The 19,796-nt window shown below is 36.3% G+C and overlaps 1 protein-coding gene across 1 annotated transcript in view; it reads right to left on the bottom strand.

Moving 5' to 3' along the window:
* The window catches only part of CHIC2 (cysteine rich hydrophobic domain 2), a 56,352-nt gene extending 36,930 nt beyond the window's left edge, over positions 1-19,422 (bottom strand). The window contains exons 1-2 of the mRNA XM_032497690.1: positions 18,949-19,422; positions 33-87 (exon numbers count right to left, since the gene is read on the bottom strand). Of these exons, the coding sequence (XP_032353581.1) occupies positions 33-87; positions 18,949-19,067 (174 nt within the window). The 5' untranslated portion in view covers positions 19,068-19,422. The remainder of the gene's footprint in view (positions 1-32; positions 88-18,948) is intronic.
* Positions 19,423-19,796: the final 374 nt, after the last annotated feature.

Genomic DNA, 19,796 nt, shown 5'->3' on the forward strand with positions numbered 1-19,796 from the left:
AAACAATACCTAAATAATTGACAGACACTCACTTTTCCAGTTAATGAAGAAGGAAATTCTGATTCAAATTTGTTGCTCAGTCCAAATCTATTTTTTAAAAAAGAAGAAAAACAGGTTATTACATGTCATTTTTGCCAAAATATACCATTTAACTTAATCAAAGGATAAGTAAATAGAGTGCAGCTTCCTATACAGAATATGGAAGTTTGAGACACAAACATTGTAATCAGCAATTTATGAAATATAGTAAGCAATTTTAGCAGCTGAATCAAAACTGATATAGGAGGCTGAGAACACAGAAAGAAATTACTTCTTTGGTGCTATGTTTGTGAGCCAAATATTAATGTAATGGAAAAACAACACATCTGTCAAATTTTGTCAAAATTACCAAGCTTCTGCCAATTTAGTAATATAAAGCCAAAATCTCTGCTATTGATCATTCTTTAGGTCAAGAGCATTTGTTAACACTCAATAATGTGGTAACATGTAGATCAGTATATCTACACTGCTATCACAGCTAGAGAATGCTAAAAAACACCTGGAACAATGTGATAGCTGGCCTGGCTGCTTAAACTTTCAAATACCAAGACATTTGCTAGACATAGCCCCAAAGAAATGGAACTAAGGTAGTGCATTTTAGCATTTTTAACCTTTTAAATGTCTGCAAAGATCATGAGAATTGACTGGGCACTTGACTACTTCTTTGCATAAGTTATTAGGAAGGAATAAAACATTCATATACACACATTGGTAATACCAGATCGCACCCTGGAAATAAAACTGAAATGCTTTTATATGATGACTTTTATTCAATCCTAGAGCCAAAATTTCTTTTCCAGTTTTATTGAGATATACTTGATATTTAACTTTGTATTAATTTAAGGTGTACAACATAGTGATTTGATACATGCATATATCCTGAAATGATTACAAGTTTAGTTAACATCCATCACCTCATACAGTTACAAATTTTTTTTTCTGTAAAGAAAACAAGAGTCTCTCTCTAAGCAACCCTTAAATACACAATACTGCACCTTAGGTAGCTGGCACTGGTAACGGGGATCCCCTGAGATATTGTACATGAAACAGTTGGCCAGGTCAGCGGTTTCTAACTCAATCATTAGTGAAGTGGGGGGAAATCAAATAAGGTAGGCTGTGTGAAGGCAGTAAGAGTGATGGAGCCTGACCAAGTGGAGGCCATACAGTTTGAGTGTATGTGTGTGTGTGCAGTGTCATGGCCAGATCCAGCTGATTACTGTCACACTAAAATGCAGGTCCACCTTTGACAGATTATATAATTTTTTTTGTTTGTTTCTAAGAGGAGCTGGAAAACCAGATTTTTATGCAAAATAGAAAAAATACCTTTAAAATACTGTGCAAGTCAATCACAACACTTCTGTGAGTCAGGCTGTTGTTTACATCATGATCTAGACTTCCCTACAACATGCAAATGGACCATCTGAGACCATTTTATTATCATCTTAAAGTACCCTCAAAAATTATTTAATAGCAGCATTGAAATAACATTAATGTCTTTATAAACAATGGATATTATTTATGAAAAAGATGACAATGTAACCACCTAGATTCAAGCCGAAGTTCTTTTCACACTACACATAAACTGGCAAGCATTACTGTTTACTATGATTCTGGCATTAATGACATTCTCTTTCTAAGACTGGAAGACTCTAAGTTAACCCAATTTTTTTATCTGGGGGCCTCAGAGCAATGTGGTTGCACTTGAAAATGCCCCTACAGATAACTCACCTCCAACCTTCGAGGTCTTTATATAATTTGAGGTAATTTTGAATGTTCTTATAATATATACCCGGTACAACTTTGCAAAGGGACTGCAACTTTACACTTAAATATAAATGGAATCTTGAAATTGGCTTGTTTTACTCATATCCCACCTACTTCCATTTCACTGTGACCTCATTCCTAAATCTACAGCCAACATTCAAAAAGTAAGCCATGTTAATCTGTTACCCTGCACTCTTATCTTCATCCAACTCAAAACTTCCCTTTCCTGACAGATCCTTCCTCTTCCAAACCCCCTTTAATATTTAACTTTGGAACCCCTAATCTGTTGGTCTGCTACCTAAATATCTATTTGTATCTTCACTTAAAAAATTTTTTTTTTCTTTCCTTTAACCAAAAATCCTGTTGAAACGACACTCTTTCCTTAGAAGTCCTCAATCATAGCTCATTCCATGGAGTCTATCTTCAGACTCCCATCTTCCAACTTCTCACAGCACTTGACTACATTCTCTCTTGTATAGTCCTTGTCAGATCTTACTATAATTATGTCATAAGCCTGACTCCCTATCCTGATAAACAATGAGTTTTTTATTGGTAGGCATGGTATCTTAATTATCTTGATACTCTAAATGTATGGCCCAATGCCTGATAAATACTTGATAAATAAGTTAATTTCCAATCGAGAAGAAATGCGTACATTCCACTAATGCCTCATTGCAAACTTCCACACCACTGTTCTCTTTTCCTCCGATGAACAGGATTTCTATTTATACCACACTGTTCCAAGCCCCAACCCTCATTTTCAGCCTTCCAGGTCACTCACTTTGTGTTGGGGGTCCTCAAGACCACCCTCAGGTTTGATAATTCACTAAGAAGGACTAATAGGACTCAGCATATAATTATACTTACAGTTAGCTTTACTACAGCAAAAGAATACAAAGCAAAAATCAACAAAGGAAAAGGCGTATCAATCAAAGTTCAGAGGAAACCAGGAGCAAGCTTGCAAGAGTCTCTTCTCCGTGAAGACACAAGGGATGTGCTTAATTCCATCAGCAATGTAGTTTTGACAACATGTATATAATGGTGTCTACCAAGAAAGTTCATTAGACGGTCAGTGCCCAAAGTTCTTACCAAGGGCTCATCATGTAGGTCTCCTCTACTTAGCATGTACCCAAACTCCAGACTCTCAGAAGGAAAACAGGTATTCAGTATAAACTACACTGTTTGTACAGTTTAGGCACAGGGAGCCATTCTTATCAATTCTGGGATACTGGGAACTCTCCCACATTTCAGGTTCCCAGACACCAGCCAAGAGCCAACACTGCAAGCAAGGCTTTCCATGGGCAGCAGTCTCAAGCCTGCTATGTTAACTCTTTTATGCACACCTCCACCCTCTCTAAGGACACAGACATTCATGTCACACGTTTTTTCTCTCTACAAGAACTCTTGACTTCATCCCAATTAATTCAATATTCAGCACCAGAACCTAACTAGTTACCCGACTTAATCTATTCCGAGGAATTTCACTTCTACACAATTCACTATGAAGCAGTCTGAATACTGTCATCGCTTGGAACTGTATCATCTCTGAAATCCTGAACTGTAATAAAATTCTCCTCTTACTACTACCATCAATCATTTCATTTCTCCTACCCTTAACAAATTTGTTTTGTTTTGTTTTTGTCTGTGGTTGTAACCTACTCCTTACCACTCCTCTTTGCTTTTTCACTCCATATCTGCTCCATATGACTATACTTCCTTCCTTCTCTGCCAGAACTAAAGAGTCAATCATTTAACCATATTCTAACAAAACTCTTTATTCTCTGCATCTCTAGACTCTCTCTTGTCAATCCAGTTCAATTGAAATGTTTACTTTCTTTGCTTTAATCTCCACCACCTGGAGCTACAAGAGAAAAATCTTGAAAAAATCAAATTATTTCTAACTTCAGTTAGATTGTTACAGTAATCTTTATTCTTTCCCAATCAGCTCCCTTTTCTACACTTCACTGTTGCTCCTCTATGAGCTCAGCCTTATCCTTACAATATACTTTTTTTGCAGATAACCATAGTCCTTAACTCCAACCAGAAGAAAAAATAAGACCAATGAACATAACCTGCTATGCCTCCTCTCCATTTCATTTTTAGATTTACCTATGTCTTTAGTATCTTTACTATCTTTCTCAATGCAAACTACCATTTGCTCCTGGTTGCATCTTCTTTAATCTCCTCTGCAATCCACTTATTTCTCCCTCTCTTCTTGTTCCTTACACACAGCCTACAAACCTGCATAAGTCTACCAGCCTGAGAATCTGAATGCCTATTTTTTTCTCCCTCAATGTATGATGGCATCCATCTCTTTTCCTTCCTCATCCAGTGTCTTGAAAGAGTCCTCTACATTCACTCTTTATCTCACCTCCCATTCATTATTCAAACTACCATAATCCATGATTTAATCCACATTCTTTACTGATGAGACTGCTTTCAACAGAGTAGTTGAAAATAATTCTTTTTTAACAAGTCCTACTTCATACAGCATGCTTTCTACTAGCAAAGAGCTCGGGTACCAGAGTGGAGAATGTTCAAACCTAATATACCAGACTTCGTTTGCTATGTCTTCACCTCTGCCAAAGCCTTTTTTTTTTTTTTTTAATGTATTCTAGGCAAACCAAAGCAACACTGTCAAAGTTTTAGTAAGACCATCCTTTTTTATGAAATAGATAAGAAAAGCCACACTTTATGTCCATTAATATAACTATAAAATATCATCTTTAATAGTTTTGATGTGACATAAGTTATTTAGATACTACTTTAGTTCCAGTTCAGGGAAGGTGGTTTTGTTTTTTTTAAGTTTGGCAGGAGGTAGGGTTTGTTAACAATAAAAATGAGATACATATTTCAGTTTAAGTTGACAGCATCATAAATTACTCCTTTTATCCATTATGCTCCTTCAAGTTAAAGGTTTTTAAATAAAAAATAATTTACTTTTTTCTAAGTACAATTGGCCCTGGACAGTATTGAAAATACCAACTTTCTTAAAATAGTAACTTGGTATGTTTGAAAGAAGAGCAATGGGTAGGAAGCTGAACTCTCTTCAGACCTAATAACCTAACATTCTATTAATCCAAAAAGCTAAAAGTAGCACTTATTAATTTTAAAAGATATAATTAAAGGTGAGTGGCATCTTTAGTTATCTACAAAAACTAATAAATGAAATAAAACCAAAACAATGTATGCTGGCAAGAAAGTATTAAAATGGAAAATATCATGTACTTAAGTGGAACTATAAATTATTACAACCATTCTAGAAATCAATTTGGCACTAAAAATATTTATACCTCAACACAGTAATTTCTCCTTTAGAGATCTTACCTAAAAAAAATCTGAAATATGGATAAAAATATATGCATAAAAAAGTTCCCTGAATCTTTATTCACAATAGAGAAAAATAAACAAAATAAAATTATGGGAAAGGGATGGGGTTATAGCTCAGTGGTAGAGCACCCTGGCATGCATGAGGTCCTGGGTTCAATCCCCAATGCCTCCGTTAAGGAAAAAAATTTTTTAATTTAAAAATAAATAAAATTATGGGAAGATTAAGTAAATCACAATGTCCCAGCATAACAGAATATTAGGCAATTCTTAAAAATGAAGTTTGCAAACAACATGGTAAATACACATAATCTACTGCTAAGTAAAAAGAAAACACAAAAACTGTACCTATAACATGATCTCAAATGTAAAGGAAAACACTTACAACATGATAGACCCTCAAGAGCACAATTCAATAGTATGCAAAAAAAAGTCAAAAAAATTCATATCCTTTGATCTAGTAATTCTACTTCTAGAAATGTATCAGAAGAAAATAATTATAGGTTTAATTCTGTATGGCACAGATATGTTAATGAGTAATCAAGTATTCTATAGTGTTATTTTGGTGAGGGAGTATTTGGTGAGGGACATTTTGTTTCATTTGTTGTTTCTAAAATAGGACCTATTTTTCAGAGATGTATAGTAAATGCTAAGTAAATACTTTAAAAGTATTTTATACAGTAACATCAACGTAATTTTTTCTATTTGAATCTTTTATTTGGTTATTAACTAGGTATGTTATCACAAGTAAACAAGGGGTTTGGGGTTCACTAATCAATAGCTTTCCTGAATGCGTGCTAACCTTTTCTATAGTTCTAGTCCATGTAATCCCCAGTTTTCTTTTTATTTTGATTTTTAATTCTTCTATGTTCCTTGTATCTCATATTAATGTCTCTTACATTTCATTAATGCATTGTTATTTTGAATTAAAATGTTTCGTGGTGAATTGTGCCCTTTAAATACAGAAGTACAAGAATATGACGTCTTCAACTTTGTTTTGTTCGTGTTAATTTTCCTTGCTTCTGAGTTGCAGTGCTATTTTTAACAGTGAAAGTTTGAAAACAACAGAAGTAAACTACTATTGTATTAAATTAATTATGATGCATCAATTTGAAGAGATACTACACAGTCCAAAACCATATACACTAGAAAGTAGCCTAACTAGGAGCTTCCTACACTTTGGTGAATTAGACCACAAATAGGTATCTGCTTTAAGAACAGCTAATCCCTGGGCTGGCTAGCAGCACGTGGGATGGCAGGGCCCAACAGCCCTACTCAACTTAAACAACATTAACTAACTCAATCTAATCCTCTTTCTTGAGGTATCTGAATAAGAGGCAATAGTTTTTGGAAACACGAAGCTTAGACTGAAGCCAAGACATAGTAAAGTCATGAATAAGTAGAAGTTATGAATAAACTAAAGCCAAAAGTAAGCAGAAACTATGAGACAGAGGGAAAAAGCAGTCTGCCAACTCTTGCTGCAACAGCAGAAGCTGGAACTGAGAGTAGGTAAGTCCCTGTGACAGACCACTAGACCAAAGGACACAATCTGCTGAAAAAAATGACAGAATAAATTTCATAACCAAAGCTGCATTCAGTTATTCAAAACAATAATATTCCAGTCTCCTTGAAGCCTGGCAAAACAATGGCAGAGTTTCATGTCTTCTTTAGTCTCTATGCATTTTTACAAAAAACTTGCACTACTTAAGGCCCCCTAAGGTGTTCTATTCTTTGGAATCTATTAGAGCCAACGTTTCATACTATGTAAGAACCGGCAAATGTTCCCAATATGTTAAACAAAAAATGTGGAGTACAAAACACTTTATAAGTATGGTCTTAACTTTTTAATAAAAATATTTACATATAAACAGAAAATCCAAGGCAATAATATTATGGGTGATGTTTCATTTTCATATTTTACATTTTCTAAAATTTCAATAACATATATTACTATTTTAAACTAAAGATTACTAGGAAAAAGATTTTAATAAGGACTAGAAATACACCAAAATATTAAATATTTTCCTCTTGGTGATTATAGATGGTTTATTTTCTGCTTCACTTGGAAGTACTACTTCCCAATTTTTAATAATCTTTATGTTTTTCATTATAATTAGAAAAATAATTAAACCTGAAGAAAAAAGTAGATGATTAAAGGGGTTTTGTTTTTTATTTTTAAGTGAGCCTAAGGAAATATGTGTGCAATTGGCATGTCACATTTCAAGACAATTCTGCTAGTTTTAAAGTACATTTTTGAGTAAATTTTAAGGATTTTTAAAGTATATTTAAATATATATTAAGTATTTTGTAAAGAATTTTAAAAATAAATAGAAAAAAATTCCTAATTCCACAGTAGTAGAACCTCAGAATCTGAGAGCTAGAAAGGACCACAACTATTATTTAGCACAAACATTTAATTTTACAAATGAAGAAACTGATGCACAAAAGGCAAGTATCTTGGGTCTCATGGCTAATTAATACATAGGATCTAAGCTAGACCCTTATTCTCCAGAACCCAAGCTGGGGGCAACTTCTATTGCAGGACAATGCCTTCAATAACGTTCTCTGTAAGCACAGAAAATGTTTATCTCCTTGAAATAGAAACTGTAAAATTAGAAAATATTTGAAAATTGGAGGGAAAAAACTTTTCCATCAAACAGAAATTACAAAATTAAAACTAATACATAACAGATGTTCACATTCTCATATGGACCTAGGGAAAAAAAAATCTGTTTTTGAGCTTTTCACATTTGTACCTAAAATCCCAAAATACAGGATTTTGTTATAAATGCTTGTGTTGATGAATAACACAGAGAACGCTTCAGTTTGTTGCTTTAGTTCAATAAAATAAAAGCAATTAAGCAAATAAGACTCAGGAGTCGGACTGCTTGAATTGAAATCTTGACACTGTCAATTTTTAGGTATGTCACTTTGAGCAAGTCAGTTACCTTTTTGAGCCTGTTTCCCTATTTAGATACCAGGGATAATAAAAATGCCTAACTCATTAAATGAGTTCATATACATAAAGCATCAACAGTGCATAAACCCTGTATGTTTAACTGCTTTTATTACTATAAAACAATGTAAATGTATGCTATATTTTTATTAAGGTTGTCATCCTTCTAATAAAGTGGGCAATGTTGTCATTTAACATCCACTCTGGATAATGATAAATTAGAGAATGTCCAGATCTCAATGACTTCACAAATATTCTTTTCAAACAGCTTAGCAAATAGAATAGCCAGTGATAAAACTGGCTAATGTCTAATGTTAACTGTCAAATATTCCAACTTTCTGCCAAATTCTGTAAGGTCAGGGGGTAATGTGGAGGAAAAAAGGGATCATAGAGTGGTGCTGAGTTCAGGAAAGTCAGGCAACATTAAATAGCTGTAGCAAACATGGGCAATCATGAGGCCAGGAATCCAAGCAAATAAGACAAAGGTTGAAAAGCACAAAGAAGTTATTGTGGTGAAAACATAAGAGCAACTAAATGGAGAGACAGAATGTCTGAATTCTAATCCTGGTTCTGACAGCAACTAGGTATATTATCTCAGGAAAGCAAATCTCAAGACAGCTTACAAAATGAAAGAAAATATTCACAAAGGATGAGACTGATAAGGGATTAATTTACAAAATATACAAATAGCTTATACAGCTCAATATAAAACAACAACAACAACAACAAACAACTCAGGCAAAAAATGGGCAGAAGACCTAAATAGACATTTCTCCAAAGAAGACATACAGATGGCCAGTAAGCATATGAAAAGATGCTCAACATCACTCATTATTAGAGAAATGCAAATCAAAACTACAATGAGGTTTATTACCTTACACTGGCCAGAATGGCCATCATCAGAAAGTCTACAAATAATAAAAGCTGGAGAGGGTATGGAGAAAAGGAAACCTCTTAAACTGTTGGTAGGAATGTGAATTGGTGCTGCCACTGTGGAAAACAGTACAGAGATTCCTTAAAAAACTAAAAGTACAGTTACCATATAATCCAGCAATCCCACACCTGGACATATATCCAGAAAAGATGAAAACAAATTCTAAAAGATACATGCACCCTAATGTTCCTAGCAGCACTATTTACAACAGCCAAGACATAGAACCATGGAAGCAACCTAAATGTCCATCAACAGATAAATTGATAAAGATGTGGTGTATGTACATGCAAGTGCGCGCACACGCGCGCGCACACACAGAGGAACATTACTCAGCCATAAAAAAGAATGAAATAATGCCATTTGCAGCAACATGGATGGAACTATAGATTCTCATACTAAGTGAAACAAGTCAGAGAAAGACAATAAATATATATCACTTATATGTGAAATCTAAAATAATGACACAAATGAACTTATTCACAAAATAGAAATAGACTCACAGACATAAAAAACAAACTTATGGTTTCCAAAGGTGCAAGTGGTGGGGGCATATATTAGGAATTTGGGATTAACAGATAACACTACCATATATAAAATAGATAAACAAAGGACCTCCTGTATAGTACAGGGAACTATATTCAGTATCTTGCAATAATCTATAATGGGGGGTAAAAGAATCTGGAAAAAAAAAATATATATATATGTATAACTGAATTACTTTGCTGTACATCTGAAACACTGTAAATCAACTATATGTCAGTAAAATGAAAAGAAAAAAAAAAAAAAAACAGCAAATCTCCTTTCTGGCTTTATTTGTCTCACGTAAGACAACCTGCTTCTCAGGCCATTTATGGCCCAAAGGTCAAACACAATCCCAAAGTTTTTAAGAAAAAAAAAATAGCAAGGCTTTCTGGGTTCACATTTTATAGGTGGAACAGCTGCTGCAAAACAGGGAGAACGTTTTAAAACTTTATTCTTCTCAAAAAAGTGAGTTTTCCTCTTTGCAAGGGAAGGTTGTCTAAAGTTTGTAGACTTTATCAAGTCTGGTTCACCTCAAGTTCTAACAGAGGAAACACTATGAAAGAAGAAAAAGCACAGAGTAAGGGAAAGGTAGATGAGTTTTAAGTAGAAGGGAGGGTAGGGCTCAAGACAACTGTGAAAGATATGAAGAGAGTGAAGGAACTAGCCATTTTGATATCTAGGGGGAATAGTCCAGAAAGTGGAACCAGCCAGTGCAAAAACCCTAAGCCAGGAGTGTGCCTAGAATAATTCAAGGAATGGAAAGGAAAGTAATGTGACTAAAATGGGATGAACAAGTGAAAGAATGATAGAAAAGAAATCAGAGAAATAATGATGGGTCAGATCAGGTAGGGTCTTGAAGACTATTAAAAGGAACTTTTAACTCTGGAGGTGGAGAGCTTTGGGAAGTCTGGATGCAGAAGAGACATGATCTGATTTATGTAGCAGATGTACCAAAAAGATTGTAAAGCTTGAAAGGCAAAGGGGGGAGCAGGAAGAAGAAAAGTATTAAGTGTAACACAGAAAGAGACACCAGCAGTCGAGATGGTAAAAAGTGGTCAGATTTTGAATACAGTTTGAAGATAGTGCCGATGGATTGATTTCTTGACAGATTAGATGCAGTGAAAGAGAAAGAGGGACATCAAGGATATGCCAAAGATCTTTTAGTCTAAGGAAATAAGATGCCAGATCTGCCATCAATTAAGAATTGGGAAGGCTGCATTTGTAGCTGATTTGGGGGGGAAGATTATAAGTTCAGTTCTGGATATTTTGGACTCTGAGACACTCAATCTGTACAAATCTATGGGCTCGGAGAATCTTATCTTCCTGTTGATGTAACACCTCTGAACATATGAACCTGAAATTTCAGATTCAATGTGAACACATGGGTTATGCAGAGGGTGAGTGAAGATGGCACGTATTTCCTAATGCTGAACTCTGAGTTCAATGGAATTAGCTTTTCAGCTATCTGGGGAGATGAAGTCATAACCATAGATGAAATTGACAGATTTTAATGCATAAAAATCACACTTTAAATTTATCTGGCTGCCTTAATATACACATGAATATCAATGTGGCTCATAGAGGGATAGAACTGAAAGTGTACTATGTCTACTCAGAAGATACAGAATCCCTGGAGTTGGAGACATATAATATATGAGTCTCAGAATAAGTCTAAAAATTTTAACTGTGTGACCAAATTCTGAACATTTGGGTTCAGTCAGCTCTGTGAAAATATAATCTCTTCATAAGCTAGGGAAATCAAAAACTTATTTAAATCATGTACTACATTCACTCTGTCATAAACCTTATCATTATATACAGTTCTATAATAGAATAGCATTAGAATTTTACTAATTTTCAATTATTAAGATTATATTTTCAAGTATTAACAGTTAATAACACATGTTGTTAAATAGTGAAAGCTATGCAAATATACACTGATTAAACTTCATGGTATTAACGTCTGATTGTATAGGGATTCAATTAATCCAACTCAACTACTTTCAATTATCTTCACCAGACTAAGGAAAAAAAAATTTCTATATCTAATTTATATACATTTTGGAATATTCTTCATACTTGTATAAATACTATGAGCAACACAATGGTGATAAATTATGTTCATTTCAGAAATCATATATACTTGAATTGGTTTATAGACTACAAAAATATCAATTTCAAGTAACATTTACAATTAAATAGTTTAGAAAGAGCAGGGAAGAAGGCTGGGTAAATAGGAATTCCTTCACTGGACTAACCAAGGACTCTATTGTAATTAAAATTCAAGATCAAAGAGAATAAAACAAGGAGCTCTAGCAGGAAGCAGATGGATACAGACAAGACAGACAGGCAGACGGAGATACACACATATATACACATTCACTTCTTATCAGTCAAAAAAGCAAAAGTAAGTTAACCCAAATTCCAACCAACTCTACCCTAAGTAAACTTCATTTACTAGATGCAGGATGGAAAACAGCTTAAGAAGAAAATCATTTTTCCAGATCTTTGGGAGAAAACTTCAGCCCTTATATATACAGTTAGTTTTAAGAGTAAAGATGTAAAAAGCACAAATCTTTTCCTCAAATCTAAAGCGCAGACCATTGTCAAAAACACCACACATCTTGTAGCTAAAGTGTACAAAGGTCCTCACTTCAAAACCTACGATCTTGTGGGAAAGCCCTTCTCCACTTCCAGCTCATGCTGTTCTGGCATACTAGCTGCCCTGTGGCAAGAGAACAGGAAATGCAGGTATGTCATCAAGGCAGTCTCCAGTCAATAGTAAGGGCAGCCACAGTTGCTCGACCTCAGCCTCCACAAAGCCAAAACAAAAACAAAAACAAACAAAAAAACCCCACAACTGGGGAATGAGATGGGAAAAGTGGCCGATGCTATACTTTGCCATACTTCATAGGAAAATTGGGAAATTTGATGGCTTACAGGCAGAACTGTAATATCTCCATTATCTAAAGTCCATCACCCTAGATCAAGCCACTATCATCTCATCTGTACTGTTCCAATAGCCTCCCAACTACTACTCTACCCAGTTTCACTCTAATCTCTATACAATCCTTTCTGGTCCCTACTGAGCTCACCAACCTCATTTCAAGGCACTACCTCCTTTGTTTGTGCCTTAGTTCTCCAGACCTGCAGCGCTTTTCACAGGACTCTTTTAGTCTTCCTAAATGTTACCTTCTCAGAGAGGTTCTCCCTGATCCCATTAGATTCTATCACAGAATCGAATGAGCTCCTTCATAGCAATTTTCTCAGACATAATTTGTCTATTGGCAGAGGAACTACGTGTGTTTCATTCAAAACCATATACTTACAGCCTCACATAATACTTAGCATAAAATTTAATAAATATTTGTTAAATTACTTATCAAGAAATGTCAGTAAGACAGTTGATAATGAAAGATTAATCAAAAATACCTTGAGGAAACAAGTAACTTAAAACTCAAGTATTAACATTCAAATATCTAAATCCCAGCACTCAGAATCAACTTCTCTTTATACATCATTCTAGTAAGATTGGTTGTCTCATTTCCAACCTACAGCTGATCAATTAGGAGGAAAAGAAGGTAAACAGAAAGCAAAAGCCATCACATGTGAAATTCAAAGAAAGCACCATTTTAAGACCCTCAAACCACAAAATACCTCAACAGCCTTTAAGAACATCACTGTGTAACAATCTGATATCTGCTTTTGATTAAACATTTCCTCAATCAGATAATTCTGATTTATGCTCAGGATCTCCTTTTAAAGCAGGAAAGTATATGTCACCTTTTAGACTTATTTCCAAGAAAATGGTAAAGATTAAACAAAAAAATATGCATGAAGGGATAAACAACAAAAAGTGGTAAGCAATAATTTGCTGAGTGCCTACTATGGTTCCAAGTCATCAGATAAATTATTTGACTCTGACACCTAATCTCTGAGGTAGATACCCCTTTAGCAGATAAGAAAACTAAAGTTCTGAAGGATTAATGGTTACAGTTAGAAAGTTTCTGAGAACTGAAATTAGCTTGACATCAAAGACCATGCTCTTTCCACAGTACCATCCATTGCTTTCCAAATGTGTTTGATATGAGAATCACCTAAGCTCTTACTAAAAATAAAAATTCCTAGACTCTTCCCATAAAGATTCTGACTGAGGATGAATCGGATAAAAACTTGTAATGTATATATATATTTTTAAATATCTTTAGTGATTCTGGTAACCAGGTAAATTTAAGAAATCTTGTACTGGGATTAAGCTAGACTACATGAACATGGAAACACTGGTATAAGATCTGACTTTATAAATGGATTCTGAAACAAATCATGAAAGGCACCAACAAATCTTACACAGAAGATACTAGAGTAAGGGTACCTAACCGCATTTGTTGCTACATGTTATATTTAAAAGCTTTATTTTATTAAGAGTGAAATCTTAAGTAGCTTTATAGTAGATTAGAAAGCTAAACCAGACATAGACACTATAGAGACTTAAAAGATTCCCTTCTGAGTATATAGTTGGTCTAATATACTGGGCGTTTAACCTGATAGGAATATAAACTCAAGTTGGAATTCAAGAGCAGCTCTCAAAAACACTATTCTTTAGAGCAATATTATTATGAGTAACATGATTTAGAATAATAGTACTATTTATTTACCACTGTAAACAATTTCATATAATTTACTCTCCATCATTTAGTCTCTGTATTCCACTTAGCTAGTCAGATAAAATTTTAAGTATTAGTTAATTTCACATCTGTTAGCAGGCAGAAATCCCACACTAAACTGTTTGGACTGAAATAGCCTGTGAATTTCAAATTAAAATATAGCAAAATTTGGAAACTTCAGTTTACTGTTCTGATAAGGTCCAAAGATGTATACAATTACCTCATTTATTTAGAGAACATTTCAGGGCCCATAATATTCCAGACATTATATTAAGTAGTGGACAAATAAAGACCAATAAGCATAATTCCTGTCCTCAAAGAACTACACAGCTTTATGGAGAAATATCAGTAAGTTCTTCAAAAATGTCAAAACAAAAAGTTTAATCTTTTAAAAATGGAATGACTATACTGGGTGGAGGAAAGGAGATGGGAGTTATGAAGTTTTGAAAAAGTATTTAATTGAAGTGAATCTGTTATTTGGGCAAATCATGCTCATGTCTCTTGTTGCTTAACCACAGCATCTAGGAGCAGTCTTGAAATAAGGACAGTTCAGGACAGACAATTTTTTTTTTAACTCTACCATTTGAAAGTTCAATAAATACTAAAGTGTTTCTGTGCCATTTCCTATGCAAAGACCCTATTGTATCCCAAAATGTTTCCAGATTCTTTCATTTCAAGTCACGTTTCTAAATCTTTCAATTTTCTACAGCATACCTGAGATGAAGACAAAGAGAGCGATGTTCTACAGCCATTGATAAAAACTGGTGCTGAAGGATAAGGAATTATTTGTGGAGATGTGAAGATTATATCTTAGACGAAGTACTCAAAGATATGATAATTTTGTGAAATCAGAAGAGAATAACATTAGAAACAAACCTCAGTAAAAATAAGTTGGCTTTAAGACAGGGCTGAAGTCAGAAGTCAAAGATTATGCATGCCCTAGGAAAGCTCCAAGTTTGATTCTGATTTAGGAGGGCACGAAATGAGACAGAAGCAAATAATGTCAGTTACAACGATGAATTAGCTAGGAAATACTGGCCTAAAACTAGCTTTAAATTCTAATTTTTAGATTAACACATCACTATCATCATTCTGAAAAATTAGTCTTCAACCAAGAGTCATTATATTTTGCACAAATTATGAGGGGCAAAGAATGCCATAATTTAAAAATATTAACCAATCTGGCCAAAACCACCTAATAATCACTTTATTTCTCATCTTCATTACATAATGAGAAATACACATACTCACACACACACATAGGAAATCTACTCTTAATTTAAGTGTGAGCTCTAGAGTTTTAAATTACATGTACATAAATATTATGCAATAATAGGAACTTATCATTCCCTCTCTTCCTTCAATACCACTTTTCCTCAAAATATTCTTCTGCACAAGATTTCTCCCTGTTGGAGCTGCCACCTTGTTCCATATTGCTACATACAAATCTAACTACGAAGGAAATTATTATATTTATCTAAAACAATGTCAAGAAAGAATACTGATCATGATGGAAGTACAAAGTGTAAGTCTGATTTGGGGTCACTATGAAAATATTTTATTAAAAACCACACTTAAAGCAGATTTTATTAGGGCAAATTATACATTTTAGATCCAATTTTATGTCCCCCAAATCTATACCCCAAAAGTAACCAAGACCTGATTGTGTAGCAGTAAATAGAAGGTAACTTACTTTCTTACATTACTATAATGACATGCCAAATTATGCCCTATGAGAATATAATGATTTCTAAAATAAAATAAGAGTAATATTATAATATATTAAAGTAGAGGGGGAAAAGACTAGAAATTTTCAACCATAAAGGTCTACTCGAAAGTAAAATTTGTGAAAAACCATGTGGATGAATCTATCTTTTCAGACTGATCTGGATTACAGATGATTCAGTTTACAACATAATTTACTTTCAAATTGGTAAGGGAAAACTGCTCTGAACAGCTCCTTAATTTAAAAAAAAACAAGTGTGGTTGGTGGAGGGGTGGGAGGGTAGGGCAGTGGCAGTGATAAGCTTAACCAGTCTTATTATAATTGTTTTAATAGCTCTTTTCATTTACACTTAAAAGAAAGAAAAACTGAACATGCTCAACAGGTATAGCAACCCATAAGCACCAATTTCAAAACCTTTTATAGGTGTTAACTGCGGTCCTATTAGCATTAGTATGACTGAATTATGCATGACAGAGTCATGTAAAAAAAAAAGTTTTGTATTACTATACTTAACTATGTCACCACAAAACAGGCTTAGGTTTTCAATGCAGAAAGATTCTTATCAATTCTCATCAAAATATTTCTCACAACAATTTAACCTCATACAAGTCATCTAGCAATAGAAAAACAAGGCTAAAGTGAATTACTATTAGGTTTGAAAACAGCAGTTCAGATTTCTTAGCACTGTGCTTTATACCTATGTTTCTCAAAGTAGAATACTATATGTGTGGATGATAATTAATGAAGGCTAATATTTAGTAAGCACAGTACCACACAATGTGATGAAGTCTTTGAATGTATTGTCTCATTTAATCCCTAATAATCTTAAAAGTTAAAAACTATAACTATCCTTATCTTAAATAAAGAGACATAGATAAATAATTTATCCAAGAAGTGGCAGAGGGTAGATCTGAACCCAGAGATTAGAACCAAGGCAACAGGAAAGAAAGGGAAGATGCTGAGGGAGACCACAGAAACATCAGCTCCCCATGTAGAAAGGCATACTCCTTACTGGTGGCAGTTCCTCTTATATTCTGGAATAGTGGTTTTCAGTCCTGGATACATATTTGAATCATCTGTAGAACTTTTCAAAAAAAGTATCCAAGCCTGGGACCCTCACTCAGATACTTGGCTTTCAATTGCCTGGCCTGGGGGTAAAGACAAGGATATATATTTTTTTAAGTTCTCCAGGTGATTCTAATGGGCAACTAAGTGAGAACCACCTGTTAACCTCTTCCACCCTGTTAGCCTCTCTAAGTAGCCAACTAAAATCAAATTTACTAATCACCTATTTGGTTCTGAGCACTTCACCTATTACACTTTCCATTATGCCCAACAAAGTACCTAGCTTTCCTTTTCCCTAAACAGAGGAAACATTACAACCATAGCTGCACCTTTTAAAATAAAATCTTGCTAGCTTTTCTTTGATATGAAGAATATAAGGGGAAGAGTGGGCAGATACCATGATAAATTTTGAAAATTTCTTCTTTAAGCACCCATACACTCCTTAGGTTTAAAATAATGTAAAAAGGTCCTAACAGTCAAACAAAACTTAAATGGCAGGCTATGAGACTTAAAAGTTTCTATGATATATGTTAAAGAAAGATTTAATATCCATAATATTTGGTTATATTTCTTAATTCTGCTGGTGATAACAGTTAAAATACTAAGTAACTGTTATTGTGGTGATAAATTCCATTGTCTTCCCATGGCACTGTGACAGTGATAATGCAGTGTTTTTATCCTGTTAAGTCACCTGAACAAAAACTAACAGGTGCTAAAGAAATCAAAGCATTACATAGCATATCCAAACAACAATATGGCTGGTCATATCACGTATTGAGAAATGCAAGGATTTTGCTGACTATCTTATATGAGAAGTCCTACTGTTTCACTCGAAGTTATTCACTGCACATCCTACTCACCCTGTACCAAAAATATAATGAAAAGTGTTCCAGACAGTCTCAGACTTGCTGGCCCTTTTGTTTTACTAAAAAGGTGAAGTGTGGATATATCTGACAAGCATGAAGTTTGATCTATGACTTGAACAAAAGATCTAAAATGAGAAAGAGTATAAATACTTAAAGTGGTACAAAACTCTGGACTTCTCAAAAACATTACAAAACTTCCTGCTTCCGGACAGCTCATTATTTGGTTCAAGTCCTCACATTCCTTTATTAGTCATGACCTTTCAGAAAGTTCTCCTTCCTTATTGTTTGAATAATATCGGACTTTCAAATGTTGCCAGTTGGACTAACAGGAACCCTTATCAAATGAAGAAGCCATCCCAGAGTTCATGTCCAAAGGAGGGACTTAGGCTACAGAGAACCCTCGGTAACCTGAGCAGTGTTTGTCCATCACGTAGATTTTTCTTAAATTATCTGTAAACATATATCGTTCCGCATCATAAATATATATGTTCATCTACACATTTTTATCATATACAATTATAGGAACTTGCATTAGTTCCACAGGAATTGATTCTGCAAGAAATTGTGGAGACCGCTGGGGATGTGTGAAATCGACACAACGACAGTGAACCACTCACTACCGATTGTCACTGGGGTCTCACTCGGCCCAGATGTGGCCTCTGAGCCGCATGTCACTAGGCTCAAAGGCACAGCCGAGGAGACAGAAGCACAGGGTAACTGGAAGAGAAAACAAGGGGGAGGCGCCTCATAAAATACGTGTATTTGCAGCCCGAAGCTGAAGGGGTGGCCGGAAGGGCAGACCCTAAAGAATAACCTTCCCTTCTGGGATCCGTCACAGCACCCAGGCCCGCAGGGCCTGCTAAGAGGGGTGTGTAGGGGAGGAAGGGCAGTGTCTGTCCCCACTTCGGGGACAGACAAATGAAAATCAAGCAAGTTCTTACTTCCTGGTAGCCTACTCTGCCCACAGGCCTCCGACACAAGACGGACACCGAGGAGAGAGGGCCCCCGTGGAGCCAGGGGGCCCGCCCAGCCCTGCACCTCCCGTCCTCGCCCTCGCCCTCGCCCTCGCCCTCCTCCGGCCTTACACGGTGACGTGACCGGAGCCGCGGACCACCACCGGGTCCGGCGAGTACTTGAGCAGCTGCTCCTCCAGGGCCCGCTCCTCGTCCTCCTCCTCCTCGTAGATCTCGTCGAAATCCGCCATCCTGAACCGCCGAGGCCCCCCGCCCGAAGGGGCCTGACTCCAGTGGGGCTGGGGGCCGGGATACGGGCTGGCGAGGCGACGGAGGCTGAGGGGAATCGCTGCCGCGAGCTCCGAGGCCGTGGAGTTCGCTCTGGGCTGTCTCGCCTTCGGCTACAGAGGAGATGGGGTCCTGGCCGCCGCCGCCGCCATTACCGTCAGCAATAACAACACAATGTCAACATCCGCCCAAGGGCCGACACCTCCACCAGCACCGCCGCCACCGCCACCGCCGCAGCAGCAACTCAGGCAACCACAGCAACAGCCAGAGCCACCCGCAGCGGGAGCACCCGGCTACGGCATCGCGAGACTTCCCGGGACTGCAGGCGGGCGAGCCGGCGGGCGCGTGGGCGCGCGAGCTGACGCGCGAGAGCGCGCACGTGAGGCCTTGCGCGCTCCCCCGGGTGGCCTGCCTTCCTCCACTTCCACCCGCCGGTGACGCCTCGAGGGCGCGCTCCCGCCGGCGCGGCCCCGCCCTCCGGCAGATGGGTCACCCATGCGAGAGGGGGAGTGGCTCTGGGGGCTGGTGGCGTTGACCCCGGCTCCAAGAGCAGCGCTATGAGTGTCCAGTGGAGCACTTAGACTCCCAAAGTAGTCTCTAACCAAAACAACTGAAAATAAAAAGCCCAGTTGGAATAGAGAATTTATTGTGCGTGTGGTTGCCAGTTTATCTAATCATCGGATCTCTCTTTT

The sequence above is a fragment of the Camelus ferus genome, chromosome 2, assembly GCF_009834535.1.
Source record: "Camelus ferus isolate YT-003-E chromosome 2, BCGSAC_Cfer_1.0, whole genome shotgun sequence".
In the NCBI taxonomy this organism is placed as follows: domain Eukaryota; kingdom Metazoa; phylum Chordata; class Mammalia; order Artiodactyla; family Camelidae; genus Camelus; species Camelus ferus.